Source organism: Musca vetustissima, unplaced genomic scaffold, assembly GCF_032173495.1.
Source record: "Musca vetustissima isolate MV318-11 ecotype Yass unplaced genomic scaffold, APGP_CSIRO_Mvet_v1 utg21463, whole genome shotgun sequence".
Classification (NCBI taxonomy): Eukaryota; Metazoa; Arthropoda; class Insecta; order Diptera; family Muscidae; genus Musca; species Musca vetustissima.
In genome coordinates, this window is record NW_026887876.1 from 23,123 (window position 1) to 42,325 (window position 19,203).

General features: G+C 34.5%; 1 protein-coding gene across 1 annotated transcript in view; it reads right to left on the bottom strand.

The window, feature by feature from the left end:
* Positions 1 to 15,811, bottom strand: part of LOC133335677 (microtubule-associated protein tau-like) — a 36,696-nt gene extending 20,885 nt beyond the window's left edge. Inside the window, exons 1-3 of the mRNA XM_061543988.1 lie at positions 15,771 to 15,811; positions 9,001 to 9,808; positions 8,829 to 8,872 (exon numbers count right to left, since the gene is read on the bottom strand). Of these exons, the coding sequence (XP_061399972.1) occupies positions 8,829 to 8,872; positions 9,001 to 9,808; positions 15,771 to 15,788 (870 nt within the window). The 5' untranslated portion in view covers positions 15,789 to 15,811. The remainder of the gene's footprint in view (positions 1 to 8,828; positions 8,873 to 9,000; positions 9,809 to 15,770) is intronic.
* Between the last annotated feature and the right edge of the window lie 3,392 nt (positions 15,812 to 19,203).

A 19,203-nucleotide genomic window follows, 5' to 3' on the forward strand; every position in this document is an offset into this window, starting at 1 on the left:
CCACACATTAACATAATTTCACTCCCCGTTGAATTTTTATGGCTAGCCACTGTATATCTATGAAGATAATGCTTTATAAAGGTACATATTTTTACATAGCCCTCATATAAAGCTCCCGCCATATTTCCGACATTTTGAAGGTTTTTGCCGAATTTTCCCACCAAAGTGGCTGTAGTTTGGCCAATTTTTTTAATATACGTCCATGTTTTGGCATAGCCCCCATATAAAGTACCCAACCTATTTGCAGTATTTTGAAGGTTTTAGTCACAATTTCCCACCAAAGTGCCTGTAATTTGAGATCATAGAGGGTATATTTTCAATGTAAGTTCATATATCCCACACATAAAGGTCCCACCCAATTTACGTTCTTTTAAAGGTTTTAGCCGCATTTTTCCACAGAAATAGCTACAATTCGGCACTACGGATTACCTAGTGACAACTTAGCTCGTTCCCATGTTTTTACATATCACCTATACAAACACCCCACATATTTTCAGAACGTTTAAGTTTCTTGTTCAATTTACAAAGGCATAGCCCCATACAAAGTTCCCGACACATTTAGGGAAATTTTAATGCAGAACTTAACGGCGTTTTATTGGTGTGCGGGGAAAAAATAAGTCAATGGATTTCAAGGACTTTACGGAGGATGGACAACCAATTCCGGGTTTTGACCGGTCAAAACAAAGCTGGCCTGAGCCGATGTGTGAGATCTCGTATTGTCGTAATCCGTCTTGTCTGGTACTTTTTTAAATTAGCCGAAGAACTTAGGCAAAGAATATTTGGTTGCTTAAGCGGACCAACACCTGGTTTCTTTCTCGAACTTCTTTAGATTGGATTAGAAACATCTTCGAAAACTCTCAAGAGCTAGTTCTTTTACAAAGTTCCCAACCGATTAAAGGAAATTAATGAAATGCTGCACAATAGGTCCGTTTTGCACATTTTTTAATTTATCCATAGATTTCTGTCCAAAAAATATTGATACACCACTGAGAATTACCGTCCTACGTTCCTCAAGTGTATCAGTAGCCATATGACCAGTTGTTATTAAGAAAAAGATAACAATTTGCTCCAAAGTATTTCTTTCGCAAATAATCCCAACAAAAAACTAAGGTAACTGATGAGGATCACTGGCGAGATCCGAAACTATAGTCTTTCCTGCCTTACCCGTCGGTGGACAATGCCATACATTCCCCACCAGGGATGGTCCGTGTGACGAATTTTTAGATTTTCGACTGTAAAAAAGGTGTAAACGTCGAAAACGTCATATACCTGTATAAAATGTAATAAATGTAGTAAACGTCATTTATTTGAATATTATTACCATATACTGTTATTTTCAAGAATATGTATTATTTTTCCATATACATATCTGACTATTCCTCACTAGAACTGATAAAAAATTCTAATCTTTTTGGAGAAGAAATTTTTGAAATATGATATGAATTTGAGTGAAGCATACCTAATTTCCAAATTGATTAATGGAAATAACTATTTTGTCAAAAACCTAATGATTTTGGGTGGGTTTCCGACGTTTCTGACGTATGTATTATACGTCGGAAATGTATCTCATTTACGTCACTATTTCTGATGGACCATCTCTGTTCCCCACTAATAAATAGTTGTTTTTTATAAAAACAACAAACTGGGATTCAGACTGACTATTTTGCAAACACAAAACGCAAATAACTTCAGTTCATCGACTGCAAGAAAACTTATCTCACCATCAGATTAACGTAAGATAGATTGGAAACATATAAGGAACATGTAAAAAAGTGTCAGTCGGCTTTCGAATGGTTACGGAATAAAACGCAGGTTTTATTATTATAAACTTATATTAGGTATATGTTTATATGAAAGAGTTGAGGTACCAGAAGATTTTAGGAAAGGTACTAGCAGAGGTTACCCTATAAACAGCAACTTAGGATTTAATGTAAGTTTGGAAAAATATTACAATTTATAAATTTCAGATCAAATTAGATATTCCCTTATCTTGATATTACATTAAAACAGGTACGAGAAGGTGTGAACCAACTAGCCCAATCTTCAAGCTTGCTCAATGAAAGGTAAATACATTACCATATGCAAAGTGTGGATATTCTGTTCGCTCCATATGAGCTTACAAGTTTTCAAAATGTTGACCATTTGTGGTGGAGGTACTAGAAGGATTAAACCGAAAAATCCTATCTTCCAACATTATACAGGCACGATTAAAATATTAGGTTGAGAAAAGTTTGAACTATACTCGGATAAAATGAATTTTCAAAAAAACTTCAAATATTATGTGTGGGAGGTACCAGAAGGAGTGAACCAATCAATCCCATTTTCCAACTTATATTATGTTTAAAAGAAATATTACGATGTGCATATTCGTCATCAAACCGGGCATTCCATACCATTGTTATTGGATTTACAAATTTTCAAAATTTTGACAATGGGTCCCATTTTCGTACTTCAAATCGCATAGTCCGTTCGCATGATATCATAAAAACAATTTTTACCAGTTCCGATATTCCCCATTTTCGAACTTAAAGTAAGTTTGGAAGAAATATTACGATGTGGAATCGGTTACTCCCTTCGCCGGACATTTGTAAATCGGATTTGGTCCAAAGATACAGGGGGTCTTAATCTATATTTCGATGAGGCACATTTTTGCCGTAGCAAAGTGTATATTTCCTCATTCCACATATATTTTAGTACAACATTTTGATATAAAGTTCCAAATGTTAACATTGGCCCCATTATACGACACATAGGTATGGGGTATTAAGGTTTTGAGCATGTGTATGTAGCATCCACACTATGGGCCAGGAATCCAATTTTTTTTTGACAAAAAGTCCATTTAAGGTAGATGGGACAAAATGTTATATATTTCAAATCTGGGGACTTTGAACTTTACGCCAGTAAAATTTTAGAAATGACATGAGGTCAAAGTCAAAATTTCATATTTTTGTGAATATAATTTGTATTTGAATAATGTTATATGGCATTGACATGTCAAAATATTAACATGAAATGGCGGTCAATTAAACAGATGGACCAGATGGTTAGAATAGGAACTTATTAGTAAATTGATGATAATCATCAACAATTTCGTATATATAGCTCAAAAAATGATATTCTGACCGAAAGACTATCAATATTGACCTAAGTATCAAGGTATACCCAATATAAGAACACCCTGCATTATTCTGTATTTTGGAGATCTTGAACACGTTTTTGAACCAAATCGACTACATTTCAAATTTAATTAAGGTATGTCATAGTTTTATGTCCATAATACATAAATAAATTAAATATTTAATTTTTTCTTATGTTCCATCCATTTTGCATTCATTTTATTTGATTTTACAAATCTGATTTCGCATTTGTAATGTAATGTCCATTACCCTAAATAAACGTGTTCAAACACTATTTGATTAATTTAATAAAAAAAAACACATTAACCGCCATTTTCGATGCTCCCTATTGATCTTGTACATTTTTTCTAGCAGAACCGTAATCAGCGTCGCAGAAAAATATATGTTGATATTTATTTATTTCATAAATCCACTGCCCTAAATATGGGCAATACATGGGATAACTGGCCCATAGTGCAACGTGTTCCATTCCGACTTTGGTCCTTTTCTTACTGGATATTCAATATAAAACACAATATAGATTGTTCACTACATCATCAAAATTTCTTTGAAATATGTCATAAAATGTAACTCTTATTCCATGATTTTTATTGCTTACTTATTCTTTTGTTTATAGAATAAAAACTCTTCACTATATTCCACAAAAATACAAACTTATTTTTTTATTTTTTTATTTAATAATATTTTTTTATTTATATGAGGTATATTCGCTAAGAACGGGGATATCTGAACTCTTCTGTGGTTGTTTGTACTTTGAGAGGTGTTTGAAAACTTCATGTTTTCTTGAGCTATGGTTTTTGGGATGTTTATTTGAGCGTAACATGTAACGACATTTTTATGGCATTTATCATCGATCATCAATGTGGTGGCACAACTACACGCACACAAATAAATGGCCGATAAAATGTAGAACGACTTATGTAATAAAGTGTAGTAAATTTTAAATGCACCGAGTGTATACATGTAAGAATACATTTAGAAAAGCTAGTTTTATTATATGAGGACCGTAGCAATATTAGGATTGTTTTTGCAGCTATAAAAATAAAATAATCAAATATTCCCCAAAACCCATTAGCCAATGTTTGTGAATATAATTGTATTTGAGAAAGGTACTAATTAGAATTTCCCCAACTTTTGCGACCTATTTCAGATAATTATAAATACCTATCTCTATAATTCGTAATAATCGTTAATTTTAAGGAATTATGAAGTTCGGCATGGTTTTCATGTTTTCCTGATATCTCTAAAACTAAACGTAAAAAGTTGAAAAACACAGAAGTTGTTCTTTATTTAAGAGTAAAAATTGAATATACCACCCCAATACAAATTCATGCACTTATCAATCATCTGTAACAAGCTGAAAATTTACGTCTAGTTATGATTCTTTTGGATGGTCAATTAAATTTGTCTGACTTAAATTACCTTGCGTGGGTAACTTCACATATTTCCAAAGATTACTCACGCATTTCATTTTGGGAAGTTCTTTAAGTTTTTCCTATTTCCAATTAAGTTCTTAATTGATTTTGTATTAACTACCATGACAATGTCTAGCCATATGTGTGTGTGTGTGTGCATTCAGTTTTATTGATTTGGGAAAGCGATTTTCTTATGCTTCAATTGTCATGAGATCTAATTAATTTCGTTAAATGATGAAGAATCTCCGTTAGTATGTCGGTAGTCTAATGGATTTAAGAGTCAATAAATTGAGAATTAAACAGTATTTTATAAAACTGTTTCAGAAATTGTTATTGAAAAATTTCCTACCATTTCTCGATATTTCCCGAAACACACTTCAGAAATGTATTAGTGTATATTTTTATAACCTTCACCAAAAGGTAGAGTATATATTAAAATTCTCATTCCGTTTTCAACACCTTGAAATATTCTTGAACAGAATAGAATACTGTGTCGATTTGGCCATGTCCGTCTGTTGAAATCAGGATAGAGCTTACAATATGTAAGATAAAGCTGTTGCACATACATTGCTAATACTTCTAGGATGTTTGGTGTTGAAAATTGGATATATCGTTTATTTAGGGTAGCCTCCATATAACGGTGCCCCTTATATTCTGTATTTTGACATTTTTCAACATAATTTGGTACTTTGGGTTGCATGTTCCTATTAATAATAATCAAAATGTGTCTAATATTTAGGTTAATACCAAATATTCGGTATTTTAATTATATTTTTGTAATCCTCGGATTTCCTTTGGTGAGAAAATTTAAAAATGATCAATATAGGTACACTTGTTAGGGTGGTCCCACATAACGCAAGATCCCAAATTTAGTTTTTTTTAGAACAAAAGTCCTCCATTTCCCTGGAGAAAGCCCAGCCTCCATTCAAACTAGCGAGTGCTGCGGGTGACAGACACCAAGGAAGATTATTGGTTGGAAAATCGCCTATTTTCGACCAAAAACCAACTTGAAATTTTAAAGGGACATTCTTGAAATAATGCATGATGGAATTACATAGAACATTTCGATCATATTCTGACGAGATTTCAGCTATTTTGGTAGAAAAATTCGGATAAAATAAAATATGAGCATTGGACGGGACCTTTATATGAAAGCTTTGTCAAAACAATGATCAATATAGAAAATATATTTGTATGTCAGCCTTCAAAGTTCTATCTAAAATACTTATTCGACATAGAATTATACCAACCAATTAAATAAATACTCCACCTAATAACTTTTCTGGAAATCTAAAATTTCTGTGGGAACAAGTCTAGATTAGGGCCACCTCGCGTAGAGTTTTGAAATTTTTACCACATGAAGTCTTTGGGTATATTTTTTGTGGAAATCGGTATTTTCAGAGATATGGGCCTCCATGGTGCCGTTGGGACCCTTGTATTTTCTAATGATTTTTTAAATTAATATGGGTTTCAATATAAAGCGTTTGAAGCTCTGATTACAATAATTTAATATTCTTATGAAATAAGTCCATACTTATCTTCAAAATTACGCAGGACCCTTCTTCAATTCTGAAAAACAATATGGGTGTTTGTGGAAAGCCGGCCTTCGCCGGGGTAACTACGGTAACGCCATCGAATCTCTTTTTAATTAGAATACTGTTTGAGAATAGCCGGCCTTCGGTCCTCAATCTGTGATTTTTCATAAATCGACCTAAAAGAGTGGGACCTACAGAAACCATCCTCCAAACGAATAGGGCGTAAGTTCCGACAAGAGGATAGTATTTTTCTTTCCCAGAGCCTTACCCTTTGCATATCAGACATAAGAAAAATATGCAATTATAGATCAAGAGACAAAGAAGGAAAAAATACTCATCATCCGCAAAACCCTCTTGTATCCGAGGTAAACACCTTTGGCCCCATTAAGGTGGTAGTCTACATGACGAACAAAATCGAAATTATCCTAAAATTCAACCCCAAGTATTTCAGCTTTGCAAAAACAGATATCTTATCATAGAAGGTGGAAACCTCCCAAAATTAGTATAAACTACCCCTTCAGTTAGAGGTGCCGGAATATCTAACGAAAAAATGTGGTACAACCCGGGCAGAGGACCCTAATGAACTCCAGCAAATGTCTTGAAAGTCCTAAAGACATGAGCTCTAAAGACCAAACCACTGACATTTATATAAAATACTATGATGCCGAATTGAATCAAAAGCTTTGGCAATATCGAACGACACTGTAATTATTCCGTATTTCCTATCGAAACTACCAAAAGACGTTAAGGCATTGACTGTAGCCTAAAACCAAAAGTCAAAATATCGGTGTTAGACCCCCAACCTTGTGCGAAAAATAATTCTCGAAGGGAGTGACCAATTTCATCCAAACATTTCACGTGTTTATATTGTATAAGTGCAAATATTGGGACTATCGGGTCCCAGAAAAATGGCAAAATTTTTCTGGTCCACTCTTTCTAGTACCTCTCGCACAAAGAGATAAAAATTTGAATATGTACAAAACTTATATAAAGTGAACGGAATATCCTTTGGGATATCATCTGCTCATCGTAAAATTTTACCCAATACAGAATAAAATACAATATAAAGCGAATTGAACTTCCGCTTTGATCAAACTTTGCACATCGTAATATTGTTACTAAACCTAAATGAGGTATAAATATGTGGACATTAAACTTTATACCCTGCACCACACTGTGGTACAGAGTATTATGTCCTTTTGACAGACAAAAGAAATTAATTTACATTCTGAGATATATGAGTGTCCGTCCGTGTGTCCGTAAAGGTCGCATTTATCATCCGAATTGGATAAAATTTGAAATAAACAAGCTGTAGCTTATTTATTTGACCCAAGTGAGACCCTATTGAAATTGTTGATATAGCTATAGATAGAGCTCCCATACATAGTTTATTCCGATTTTACATTGTTGTCCTAATGTTTGTCCGCTTAAGACACAAATTCGTACAGGTTTCCAAATTGAGGGTATAATAACGGGTATAAAGTTTTGTCGAAATCGTTTCAGATTATAATGAAAATATGATACAACACCCACAGTTTGCTAAATGTGTTTTTATACCATCCACCATAAGGTGGAGTGTATATTAAATCGGCCATTCCGTTTGCAACACCTCGAAATATTCAGCGAAGACCCCACAAAGTATACTCTATGTTGATTTACACATGTCCGTCTCTTAAAGTCACAATACCTATTGCAACATTAAAGATAGAGCTTTGAAATTTTGCACATCGGTCCACGTTTTGGTGTAGCCCCCCAAATAGATGTGCTACCAAATATTCGGTATTTTAGACACGTTTTCCAACCGAATTGACTGTAATTTGGGACTTTGGGTTTTCATGGTACAGCACATCTCCGTACCAAAACTTAATATTGACCCATATAACGGTAATCCTCATTCTCGATATTTTGGGGGTTTTAGACAGGTTTTCCGACCGAATTGATTGTAATTTGGTATTTTGGGTTCGCATTGAATAACACATATCCATACCAAATATTATGAATATTAACCCACGTTTCAGGGTACCCCCCATATAACGATATCTATCAGCATTCTACATTCTAGGGATTTCGGACACGTTTTTCCACCGAATTGGCTGTAATTTGGTATGTTGGCTACTAATTGTATAGCACATTTCCGTACTAAAAATTGTTAATATTGACATACGTTTAAGAGTAGCCTCCATAATATGGCACCCCCAATATTGGGAATTTTGATGTTCTCATCTCCGCTCTAAAAATTATTAATATTGCCTAAAGTCGCTATTCTTAGAATTTTGGACGCAGTTTACAACCGAATTGGCTGTAATTTGGTATTTTGTATTTTCATTGCCTGTCAAATTTCACTACAAAAAGTATCAATATTGATCTCCGTTTTATTATAGCCCCATATAACGGTAGTCCCACTTTTAGATATTTTGAGAATTTCATCCATCTTTTTCGGTATGATCAAGGTCCTGTCGCAACAAGAGTTTTCTCCGAATACCTTGAGTCAAGTTTGCTTTAAATCATTCGATATGTATAAGGGGCATGGATTGATGGAAGCCGGTTCACAGATACAGAAACATATTTAATGGATTTCGATTGGTTATATATACCCAAAGTGGTGAAGGATATCATATAGTCCGCCCTATCCGACATTTATACTTTCCTTTCGGGGTTTTTATAGTCAAGTGTTTAAAGAGTACAGCGTGTATTCTCATCAAATATTTGTTTTAAAAATTATTTAATCAACCATAACTTACCTTCTCTTGAGTAGATTCATCGACGCCACTGTCATTGTCACCCTCTGTAAAACGAAATAATAAAATTATTTAAACAATTTCAAATAAAATTACATTTTTTTTAATATGCAAATTTGTAAGAAATGGCTTTAGATTTTCTTTATATACATATATGACTAATTTACAATCTTACTCGATATAGAACCTGTCACTTCACCACTTATGGACTTGGAAATACTGCTATCATTCATTAAGGAATCGGGTGAGACTAATGACAAATCACTGGTCTTAACCATGGAGGCTGGAGAATCATCTTTGTAGGCAGCATCTTCATCGGCTTCATTTAACGCCGGACCCATGGGATCATTTTTGAGTTGAACTGTTTTTTGGGGCGTGACAGCTTGGCCCATTATCACATCATCGTCGTCATTGTTCGATAGAGAGGAAGGTGGTCTTTGTGGTTGTTGCTGCTGTTGTTGTTGTGGTTGTGATTGAGGTGATTGCTGCTGTTGTTGGGGTGCCGGAGGTCTTGTTTGAGGTGGTTGTTGCTGTTGTGATTGTGGTGGACCACCTGGTGCTCCTGGTGGACGATTAAATGGCGGTCGTGTAGCTGCCTGATTACCGGGGTATGGATTTGGTGGTCTTACAGCTGACTGTTGTTGCTGTTGCCCAGGCACCTGGGGTGGCCATGGAAACGCACCTTGTGGTCGTGGCCCACCCTGACCCGTTGGACTCTGTGGACCTCCACTATTTAGTGGTGGCGGCGGTCTTTGTTGTGGGTTCTGTGGTGGGCCACCTGGTCGTTGCGGTGATGGTACACCGGGATTTCCCATTAATAGGTTTCCTCGGCTATCCATTGTACGTAAGGGTGGTGGAGCACCCGGACGCACACCGGCACCTGGGCCTCCTGCCATAGGTGGACCGCCTGGTCGTGGGCCACCCATTGGTCTGGGTGGCATTCCTCCGGGGAAGGGTGGTCGTGGTGGTCCGGCTGGCCTCATCTGTGTATAAAGAGGTGGTCTGGTATTATTTTTATCCATATTTTCCAAGTGGCGACTCTTAGCCGACTGGTGCAAGTGATTGCAGTTTTGTGTGTGCCAGCAGTATGCCTTAGCGTGGCATCTAATAAAGGTGCAGCAGTAACTTAAAAAGGGTGCATGTAAACCGAAACTCTAGGCATTTTATGCAGATTAATTTGCAACTTAATGGACATTTTTATGGTTGTCAAATAAAATTATTAATTTGAATAGGCGAAGAAGAGAAAACGATATTGTTTTCTATTGATAACAAATAATAAAGGAAACAGTCAAACGTGGAGATAATGAACAACATTGACCTTAAAATCAAATAAATATGCTCATATTATTTTTATTTATTTCTTCTCAGCGAGTTACCAATAACTAGGTTCTACTGTATTCTTGAAATCCGTATCATATCCTTTTACGATTAAGGCATATTTGTCATGAAATACAGTTTACCATTGTAACATGACCTGAATTGTCATAAAGATTTGTTTAGTCGTTGTTGTTGTTTTTTGTAATTCTCCTTGTTGTTGTTTTATTGTCCCGCAAAATGAAATATAATTTGCACTGCCAATAAATTATTGATTCAACAAAATTTACTCCCAATGTATGGCTATGGCATATTTATTTATTTTGCTTTTTTGGCTCAACCCCTTTATTCGGTTGTGGTTATTGCCATCTACCATCAAATTTGAACCACAAACTTTACCAATAAAATGTTGTGATATTTGTTGTTTATGACAGAAAATATTAGATTCCAAAAACAATAAAAAATCACAAAAAAGGGTTAGACTCATTCGGTGCTTGGTAAGAACTGTACTGACTTTGCAGAGCGAATATTTATTTGTAACGGGGGCATTGGAATATAAAAAGTGGTGTATATGCTTGTTTCGAAAATAAATACTTTTGCAGAACTATATTAATTTTGGGAATAAAAAGTGTTTTTGATAATAAAAATCTGTGAGGAAAGAGCAAAAGTAGGACAGGCCCGACTAAAAGGTAACATACGCCACTTCGAGTATATTCAAGAAATACGCCTAATTCTTATTGAAACCTACCGATTTATATCAAGCTTTACAAGTTTTTTTCTCTTATGATTTTTTGTTGTATATATCCTTTCGATGGGAGGAAGATGGCATCTTTGGTCGAAAGTTTACACGAAATTTAATATATATTTTAATTTATAAATATATATAAACGCACTTTAATCAATACATCGTATGTCATTGGGCAATCTATGTAAAATGTGATGTATGAATTTGCATGAATTCGAACACAAAATATAAAGAGATTCAGCTATAATCTGGACCAATTTCAATAAAAATCAGTGCACTATATTCTAGGCACAATTTGGCTCGTTTTGAATAACAGATTGCAATCGGGGAAACGTAAAGCATTGGTGCACCATTTAGATAAAATGGGGCTGAAAATATATATGAGAGCTACCTAAATCTAAACTTATTTTAATAAAACTTAGAACAAGTAATTCAATAATTTCGATTTAATAGGGTCTTTGGTGCACCATTTACCTAAAACCGATCGAAAATATATAAGAGCTATATCCTAACCTGAACCGATAACAATAAAACATAACACACGTCATTATAGGCACGCTGTGTGAAATTAGATGTGAATCGGACTTACGGTGGATCTTTGATGCATAACCGTGGAATCTGATAAAACTATATATGGGAGCTTCATCTTAATCTCAACCCATAACAGACATATGATAAATTTCATTGCATTCGGATCATAAATGCGACATATACTTGTTTTACAATAATACATCAACAGACAGACTGGCATGTACAAGGCGACCTAAAAAGTGATTCTGTGCATATTCCTAAAAGTGACTTTGGGTCTTTTTTTGCTAATATATGCACACAGACATAATACTCCTTATCACAAAAAAACTAAAATACCAAGGTATGTGCTATTCTAGTTATATGGGGGCTACCCTAAACCAATATATGAGAAGAAGATTTGCTAATCAATTTGAAAACTCAAAACACCCAATTACTGCCAATTCGGTTGAAAACGTGAATTGATCATTATGATTTTGAACATTTTGTCTGGGAGGTACCAGAAGATGTGGTCCGGCTGGTCCGATCTTCTAACTTGAATTAAGTTCGAAGGAAATATTACGATATGCATATTGGACATCAAATAGGACATTCCACAACATAGTTATTGGATCAACAAATTTTGAAAATTTTGATCCATAGTGAGGGAGTTTCCTGAAGGAGTGAACCGATGGGTCCCATCTTTGGATTCGATTTAGGCTAGGTAAAAATATTACGATAAGCTAAGTTTGGATGCTATTTGTTTGTTTCATATACGATTTACAAAGGTCTAAAAGAGTTTTGATTCTTTGTGAGGGATATACTAAATGGAGTGGACCGATAAGTCCCATATCCCAACAATATACAGGGATGGTTAAAATATTAGATTGTGCAAAGTTTACTTTGAATCGAATGCATGATATTATAAAATGCATTTTCATTTTGTCCATTTTGTGGTGGAAGTGCCAAAAGGAGTGAACCAATTTTAACCATCTTTGAACTTTGGTTGAGTTTGAAAGAAATATTCCGATGTGTAAAGTTTGGACCAAAGCGGACATTCCACTTATATTGAATTTATAAATATAGACAAAATATACCCTTTGTGGGGAGGTGCCCGAGGTACACCGGTTCAGATTTAGATATAGCTCTCATAGATAGTTTCCTCCGAATTTATCATTACCATACTAACAATGTTTATCCCATTGAAACAAAATTTCGCATTGCGTATTTCCACGAAGTTTTGTTGAAATCGGTCCAGGAAGTTTTGTTGAAATCGGTTCAGATTTAGATATAGCTCGCATATATAGTTTCGTCCGATTTTATGTAAATGGTGCACCAAACTGGCAATATTTCTCCGATTGAGACAAAGTTTTGCACGGCGTACTGAATTAGGTCCAGGTTGATGTATGCGTTTTTTAAAATCGATTCAGATTTAGATATAGCTTCAATATATAGTTTCGACCGATTTTATGAAAATCGAGCACCACACTGCCAATACTTGTACGATTGACCAGATGGTGTAATCGGACCAGATGGTGCACCAGAGATCCTGGTCTATTTGCACGATATTTTGTGGCTGAAATTGGTTCAGATGTAAATATAGCTTTAATACATACAAATGATTGACATTAAATTTTTCCTAAATTTCAGAATGGTTGTGTATGGGTTGTCTTGATTTAGTTGAAATATCGATGTATTTCATACAGTTAATTTTGTCCGATTCCATTTCAATGGTCCTTTAAACATGTTATGCCTATTCTATCTACAAGATATTGTGCATATGAGCGTCTATTGAATGTATCCAAAGTGGTATCATATAGTCCAACTTTTGAACTTTCCTTACTGGTTTTTTAATTTTTTTTATCATTGATTAGAAAATCTCCCTACCAAAAATATTGGCCTAAGTTTCCGGGTAAGACTTATCTATTATTCCGTATTTCAGGCAACCGAATTGTCTCTAATTTTATTTTTCGGTCAATAAATGATCAATTTCCGTTTTATGTGTTGGTATATCCTCCAACATAATTTCGGCATTCTAAGGATTTAGCGGCTGTAAATTGAAGACTGTAATACGTTACATACGTATAATAGAGGACCCGCCTCATTTTCGTATTTTTTCAGGTTTTAGCATTATCTTCCCAAAAAAAGCTTTCGAAATAGGTTCTCGTATTGACTTTTTCCAGAAATTATTCACAAATGTCCCGATTTTCCAACCTGAGTGTCTGTAATTTTAAACATTATATTTTCAGCATGAACATACTACTGCCACGTAATGTAATAACATTTCCCCATATAGAGGTCCCGACCGAATTCATGAATTTTTAATACACTTGCTGGAAGGTATAGAAAGTATGACCCGCCTTAACGAGTTTTTCTTTTTTGTATTATTTATTTAATTAAAGTAATCCCACTTAAGATTTTCTTCCAATCCTCGAAACATTGCTGAAAAGCTTTTGGATAAGTTAACAGCTCCTATTTCGATTGACAGTCGAACATACACACCTTGCCCGGTGTGCATGTTGGTTGAAGCATGAGGCCAAAATTCACTCATCGATGTGTGGGCTGGTGCGTTATCATGGTGCAAAACCCATTTTTGGTCTATATTCTATTCGAATTGTTCCGCGCAAACAGTACATAACTTCAGGGTAGTTTTTGATCAAACCTCGTAAATATATTCTTGACCAAATTAAATTCTATGTTGATATAGCAATGTATGTCTATAGCTCTGTTGAAATCAATCAACCAGTATGTAAGACGAACCTCTAAATTGGTCACATATCATATTTTAGTATAGCCACCATATTTTGTAGGATTTTGAAGGGTTTTTAGAAAAGATCCACGTTGTGACATAAACTTAAATAATTTTCGTTTTTGATGTAATAAATACCTAACACGAGTTTCGCTTTTTATAAGATTCTAGGTCTCATTATGTGAATTGTCAAACATATGTGCAACATTCAATTAGTGTGATACAGTTTATATAAAATTTACGAATAACTTAAAAAGTGCATCTACTATATTATTTTATGTAAATACAGTATTTTTCGGTTAATTGCACATACAAATTTGCACAAGTTTTTGTTCAATTATCCGAGGAACCAATTATCCGATACCCGCTTAATTGAACTGTGTATTCAATTACAGAAATCACGCATAATTCGCCGAAATTAATATCTAATATTCTTGTCAAATACAAATTAAACTATTACGCTTTCTCACGGCTTTTCCTTACCAATAAACATATGTTTTTAATTAGTAGAGATGTACCATCGAGTTTTTGATACCCTTCACCATTTTGGTGTATTGTACATATGTATCCTAATAGACGCCATTGGAAATTGGACGAACTTAAATATCGTTATCTATCTATATTTGTGAACCGACGAACATCAATCCATAGATATGTCATTCTACAACCTATGCTAAATTTTGGAAATTGGAAGTTTGGGACACCATTTACCTAAAATCGGACGAAAATATATATGTGAGCTATATATAAATATGAACCGATTTCAAAGAAACTTGTCAGAGAATCATTTATATTAACTTCCATACATGGTACAAATTGTGTGCCAATTGGACAAACTTTAGGTCTTTCGCACACAACTTACATAAAAACGGAAGAAAATATATGTATATGAGAGCTATATCTAGTTCTGAACCGATTTTCACGAGGCGTAGCACAAATCATTCTAGACTTAATTCAGTACGCTATGCAAAATTTCGCGCAAATCGAAACATATATAGGGACTATGGTGCACCATTTACGTAAAATCGGACGAAAAAATATATGGGACCTATATCTAAATCTGAACCGATTTTCACGAAATTTAGCACACAATATTCTAGTCATAATTCAGTATGCTATGCTAAATTTCGTAATCGAAAAATATATAGAGGCTTCGGTGCACCATTTATATAAAATCGGACGAAAATATATATGGGAGATATTTCTAGATTTGAACTGATTTTTCTCAATTTCAGTAGTCCTTGGGCCAAATAAATTTTTTGTACCAAATTTCATCTAAATCGGATTATTGATAAATCGGACGGGCATGGATAAATCGGCTCAGAATTAATTCTATGCATATTCTAAAATGGAACCAGGGGTCTATAAAAATGCCGATTTTTTTTAAATAAAAATGCAATTAACCGGTGAAAAATAAAAGGAAATTTATTTTTGATGACATGAATTTTGAACCAATTAAACGGGAAAGTCAATTAACAGGTTTTAATTATCCGAGGAAATTTACATGTTTTTTCGTATGCAATATTTTCTGCCCTATCATGTGGTTCAATTAAGCGGGGAAACCAATTAACCGTAGGTTCAATTAACCGAAAAATACTGTATATTGCTTTAAATTCAATTCACAACTTACCGCATCCGTATCACCCATTTTTCAATGTTGTTAACTTTAAACTGCAACTTAATAAAATACCGGCAACACAAATTCGTTGTTTATTATTCCGTAACCAAAATGTGTTGGGATTTTCCCAAACAGAATATTTACAACTTTAATTATTTGCCGAAATTTGTTTTTACTACAAAAACCAGAAAATTACTTAGTTTTCGTTTTCAATTGAATAACTTTTTAAAAGTTTCAAATAATGAGATGTTACGAAAAAAACAATTGCAGAGAAATCGATAAATTTCTTGAGTGCCGGTTATTGCATGAATTTTTCTTCACAAAAAAATCTACTGTAAATTTAAATTTAATAACTATTTCTTTAAATTTTAGTGACTACACACATTTTCAAAACACTCAATCATTTATATACGACACAAGTTCCATTATAATAATGTAAAATCACTTTTCACAATTGCGTTTTTCATTAAAGAAAATGTAAATCAAATAGTTTTGTTTTTTATTATTTTTTCTGTGTTTAACTTTGTTGAACGCCCAACCACGTGTGAAATGTTCCGCACGCCAGACTTACTTACAAAGTTGGCCGGCGAACAAACGGCGGCGACGGAAATCCAACTAAAGGAGCCAAACAACGCGAAGTCACTAACTTTTGTGTTTTTGGTGAGGTTTTCAACTGCAGTAATAAAATTCTACACCATTTCAAATGTAAAATTGGGGATTATTATTTAGGTTTTTTTATTTGAGAAAATAAAAAAACCTAAATTGATTTTGGAAATATGAAGATAAAAAACCTTTAATAACTAACCTCAGCCTTCGCCATAACCAACAGCAAGTTGAGGTGTTACTAGGAGAAGATGTCCTATTGACCATATATTTTGATTTAATTTAGATTCGTAGCAGAAGGAGTGTGCTGATGGCGTCTCATCTTCGAACTTTCTAGGTTTGGTAAAAGTGATATAATGTGCACAGTTTGAAAAAATTATATGAAAATGTTGACACTTTGTGGGGGGAGGCCCAAGAAGAAGTAGAAAGATGGGTCCCATTTTCGAAATTGAGAAAAATATTACGATGTGCAAAATTTTCAAATTTTTGACATCATGTAATAGAGGTACCAGAAGGATTGCAATTTTCGACTTTGTGGGGGAGGTGCAAACCGATAGTCCCTAGCACATCATAGGTTTGTTATACATATTAATGTTTGGGTCAAATCGGATGCTTCGTTGGCATGACATTATTAATTTATTTTTCAGCAAAGTGTTGACCTTTTTGTGGGGAAATACCAGAAGCAGTAAACCGATTTTCCTTATCATTGTTTTAAGTTTGAAAGAACAATGTTCAATGTTTGTTGCAAATAGGTTCCATCCTTCGAGAGTTATCGTGTGAAGCAGTCAGAAAGACCAACGGCCTGCCGGACATTTGTAACAGAAGTTCTTTCATCCTCTGAGAAAACAAAATACCAGGTTAAAAACTCAGCTAAGGTCCTCATCATAGAGAAACAACATTTAGTACGAATTTCAAAATCCGTTTCAGAAAATTTGGAGACGATTTACACATTTCCGTCAGTTGTCAGTCTGTCTGGCTGGTACACAACCTATAACCTTTACCAATCCTAGACCAAGTTTGGAGATGGCACCCATTGATCCACTTCTTCTGGTACCTTCTCCACAAAGGGTCAAATATTTCAATATTAATAAATCCAATATTAAGCGATCGAAATGTCCGATTTGAACCCAATTTTGCATAACCTATTCTATTAACCAAACGTAGATTAAGTTTGAAGATGGGACTCATGGGCCAGTCCTTCTGGTACCTCCCCCACAAAGGGTCAATATTTTTAATATTTATCAATCCAATATTTATGAATCTTTACCAAGCCCAGATTAAGTTTGAAGATGGGACCCATTGGTCCACTCCTTCTGGTACCTCCTTCACAAATGGTCATAATTTTCAATATTTATAAATCCAATATCAGGCGATAGGAATGTCCCATTTGAACCAAACTTTGCCCAACCTATATTTACCAGGAATATATCAAATCCGAAGATGTGATCCATTGGTCAACTTTGAAGATGGGACCCATTGACCCTTCCACACAAATGGTCAACATTTTCGGCCATTCCATTCACCTAATATTGGATTTATAAATATCCAATATTAGGTGAATGTAATCGCCGATTTGAAATAAATTTTGCTTAACCTATTATCTTTACCGAAGACCTTCTCCGCAAACCATAGGGTCGGCAACACCGACTGACACTTTTTTACTTGTTGAGAATAAGTTCTGTACCCCTTCCAGATCCTGTAATGCTAAATTATAGCCACTCCATTTTTATACCCTTCAACACACTGTGGTACAGGGTATTATGTCTTTGTGCGTATGTTTGTAACAGGCAAAAGGAAACGTGATAGACACATGGTTCCTTTTGGGAATATACATAGAATCACTTTCTAAGTCGATGTATGCATGTCCGTCCGTCCGTCTGTCCATGTTAAATTGTAAACAAAGTACAGGTCGCATTGGGAAAAATCGGTCGAGATTTTATGTAAATGGTGTACCAAAGCATTTATATATTCTTCGATTTGTACGAAATTTGGCATAGCCTACTGAATTGAGTATAGAATGATGTGTGCAATGTTTCGTGAAAATCGGTTCAGATTTAGATATAGCTCCCATATATATTTTCGTCCGATTTTATGTAAATGGTGCACCAATGTCCCTATATATCATTCGATTTGCACGAAATTCGGCATAGCGTACTGAATTGAGTCTAGAATGATGTGTGCAAGGTTTCGTGAAAATCGGTTCAGATTTCGATATAGCTCCCGTATATATTTTTGTCCGATTTGATGTAAATGTTGCACCAAAGACTCTATATATTCTTCGATTTGCAAGAAATTTGGCTTAGCATACTGAATTGAGTCTCGAATGATGTGTGCAAGGTTTCGTGAAAATCGGTTCAGATTTAGATATAGCTCCTATATATGTTTTCGTCCCATTTTATGTAAATGGTGCACCAATGTCCCTATATATCCTTCGATTTGCACGAAATTTGGATTTATAAGTAAATGAAGAATTAAAAATGTGGCCGAATGCACAAAACATACTGAAATAAGTGTAACCGAACATGTGACAAGTTTGGATGAAAACGGTTTAGATTTCGAGATCTTGCTTCAAATTTATGTACATAATATTGTCCCATTGTAAGAAGCAACTCTATATCTGACCAAATTTTCGTATAGATTGCATGTTTAATTTTATGTTAATGGTCCTTCAAAAATGCAACGTCTGTTAGGATTCCATCTGATGAATATACCTAAAGTGGTGAAGGGTATCATTTAGTCGGCCCCCTCCGACTTTACTACTTTCCTACAAGTTTTTTTTTTGTTCATGAAAAAAACTTAGAATGGAACAGGTACTTTATATGGAGCTTTATACAAAAATGGA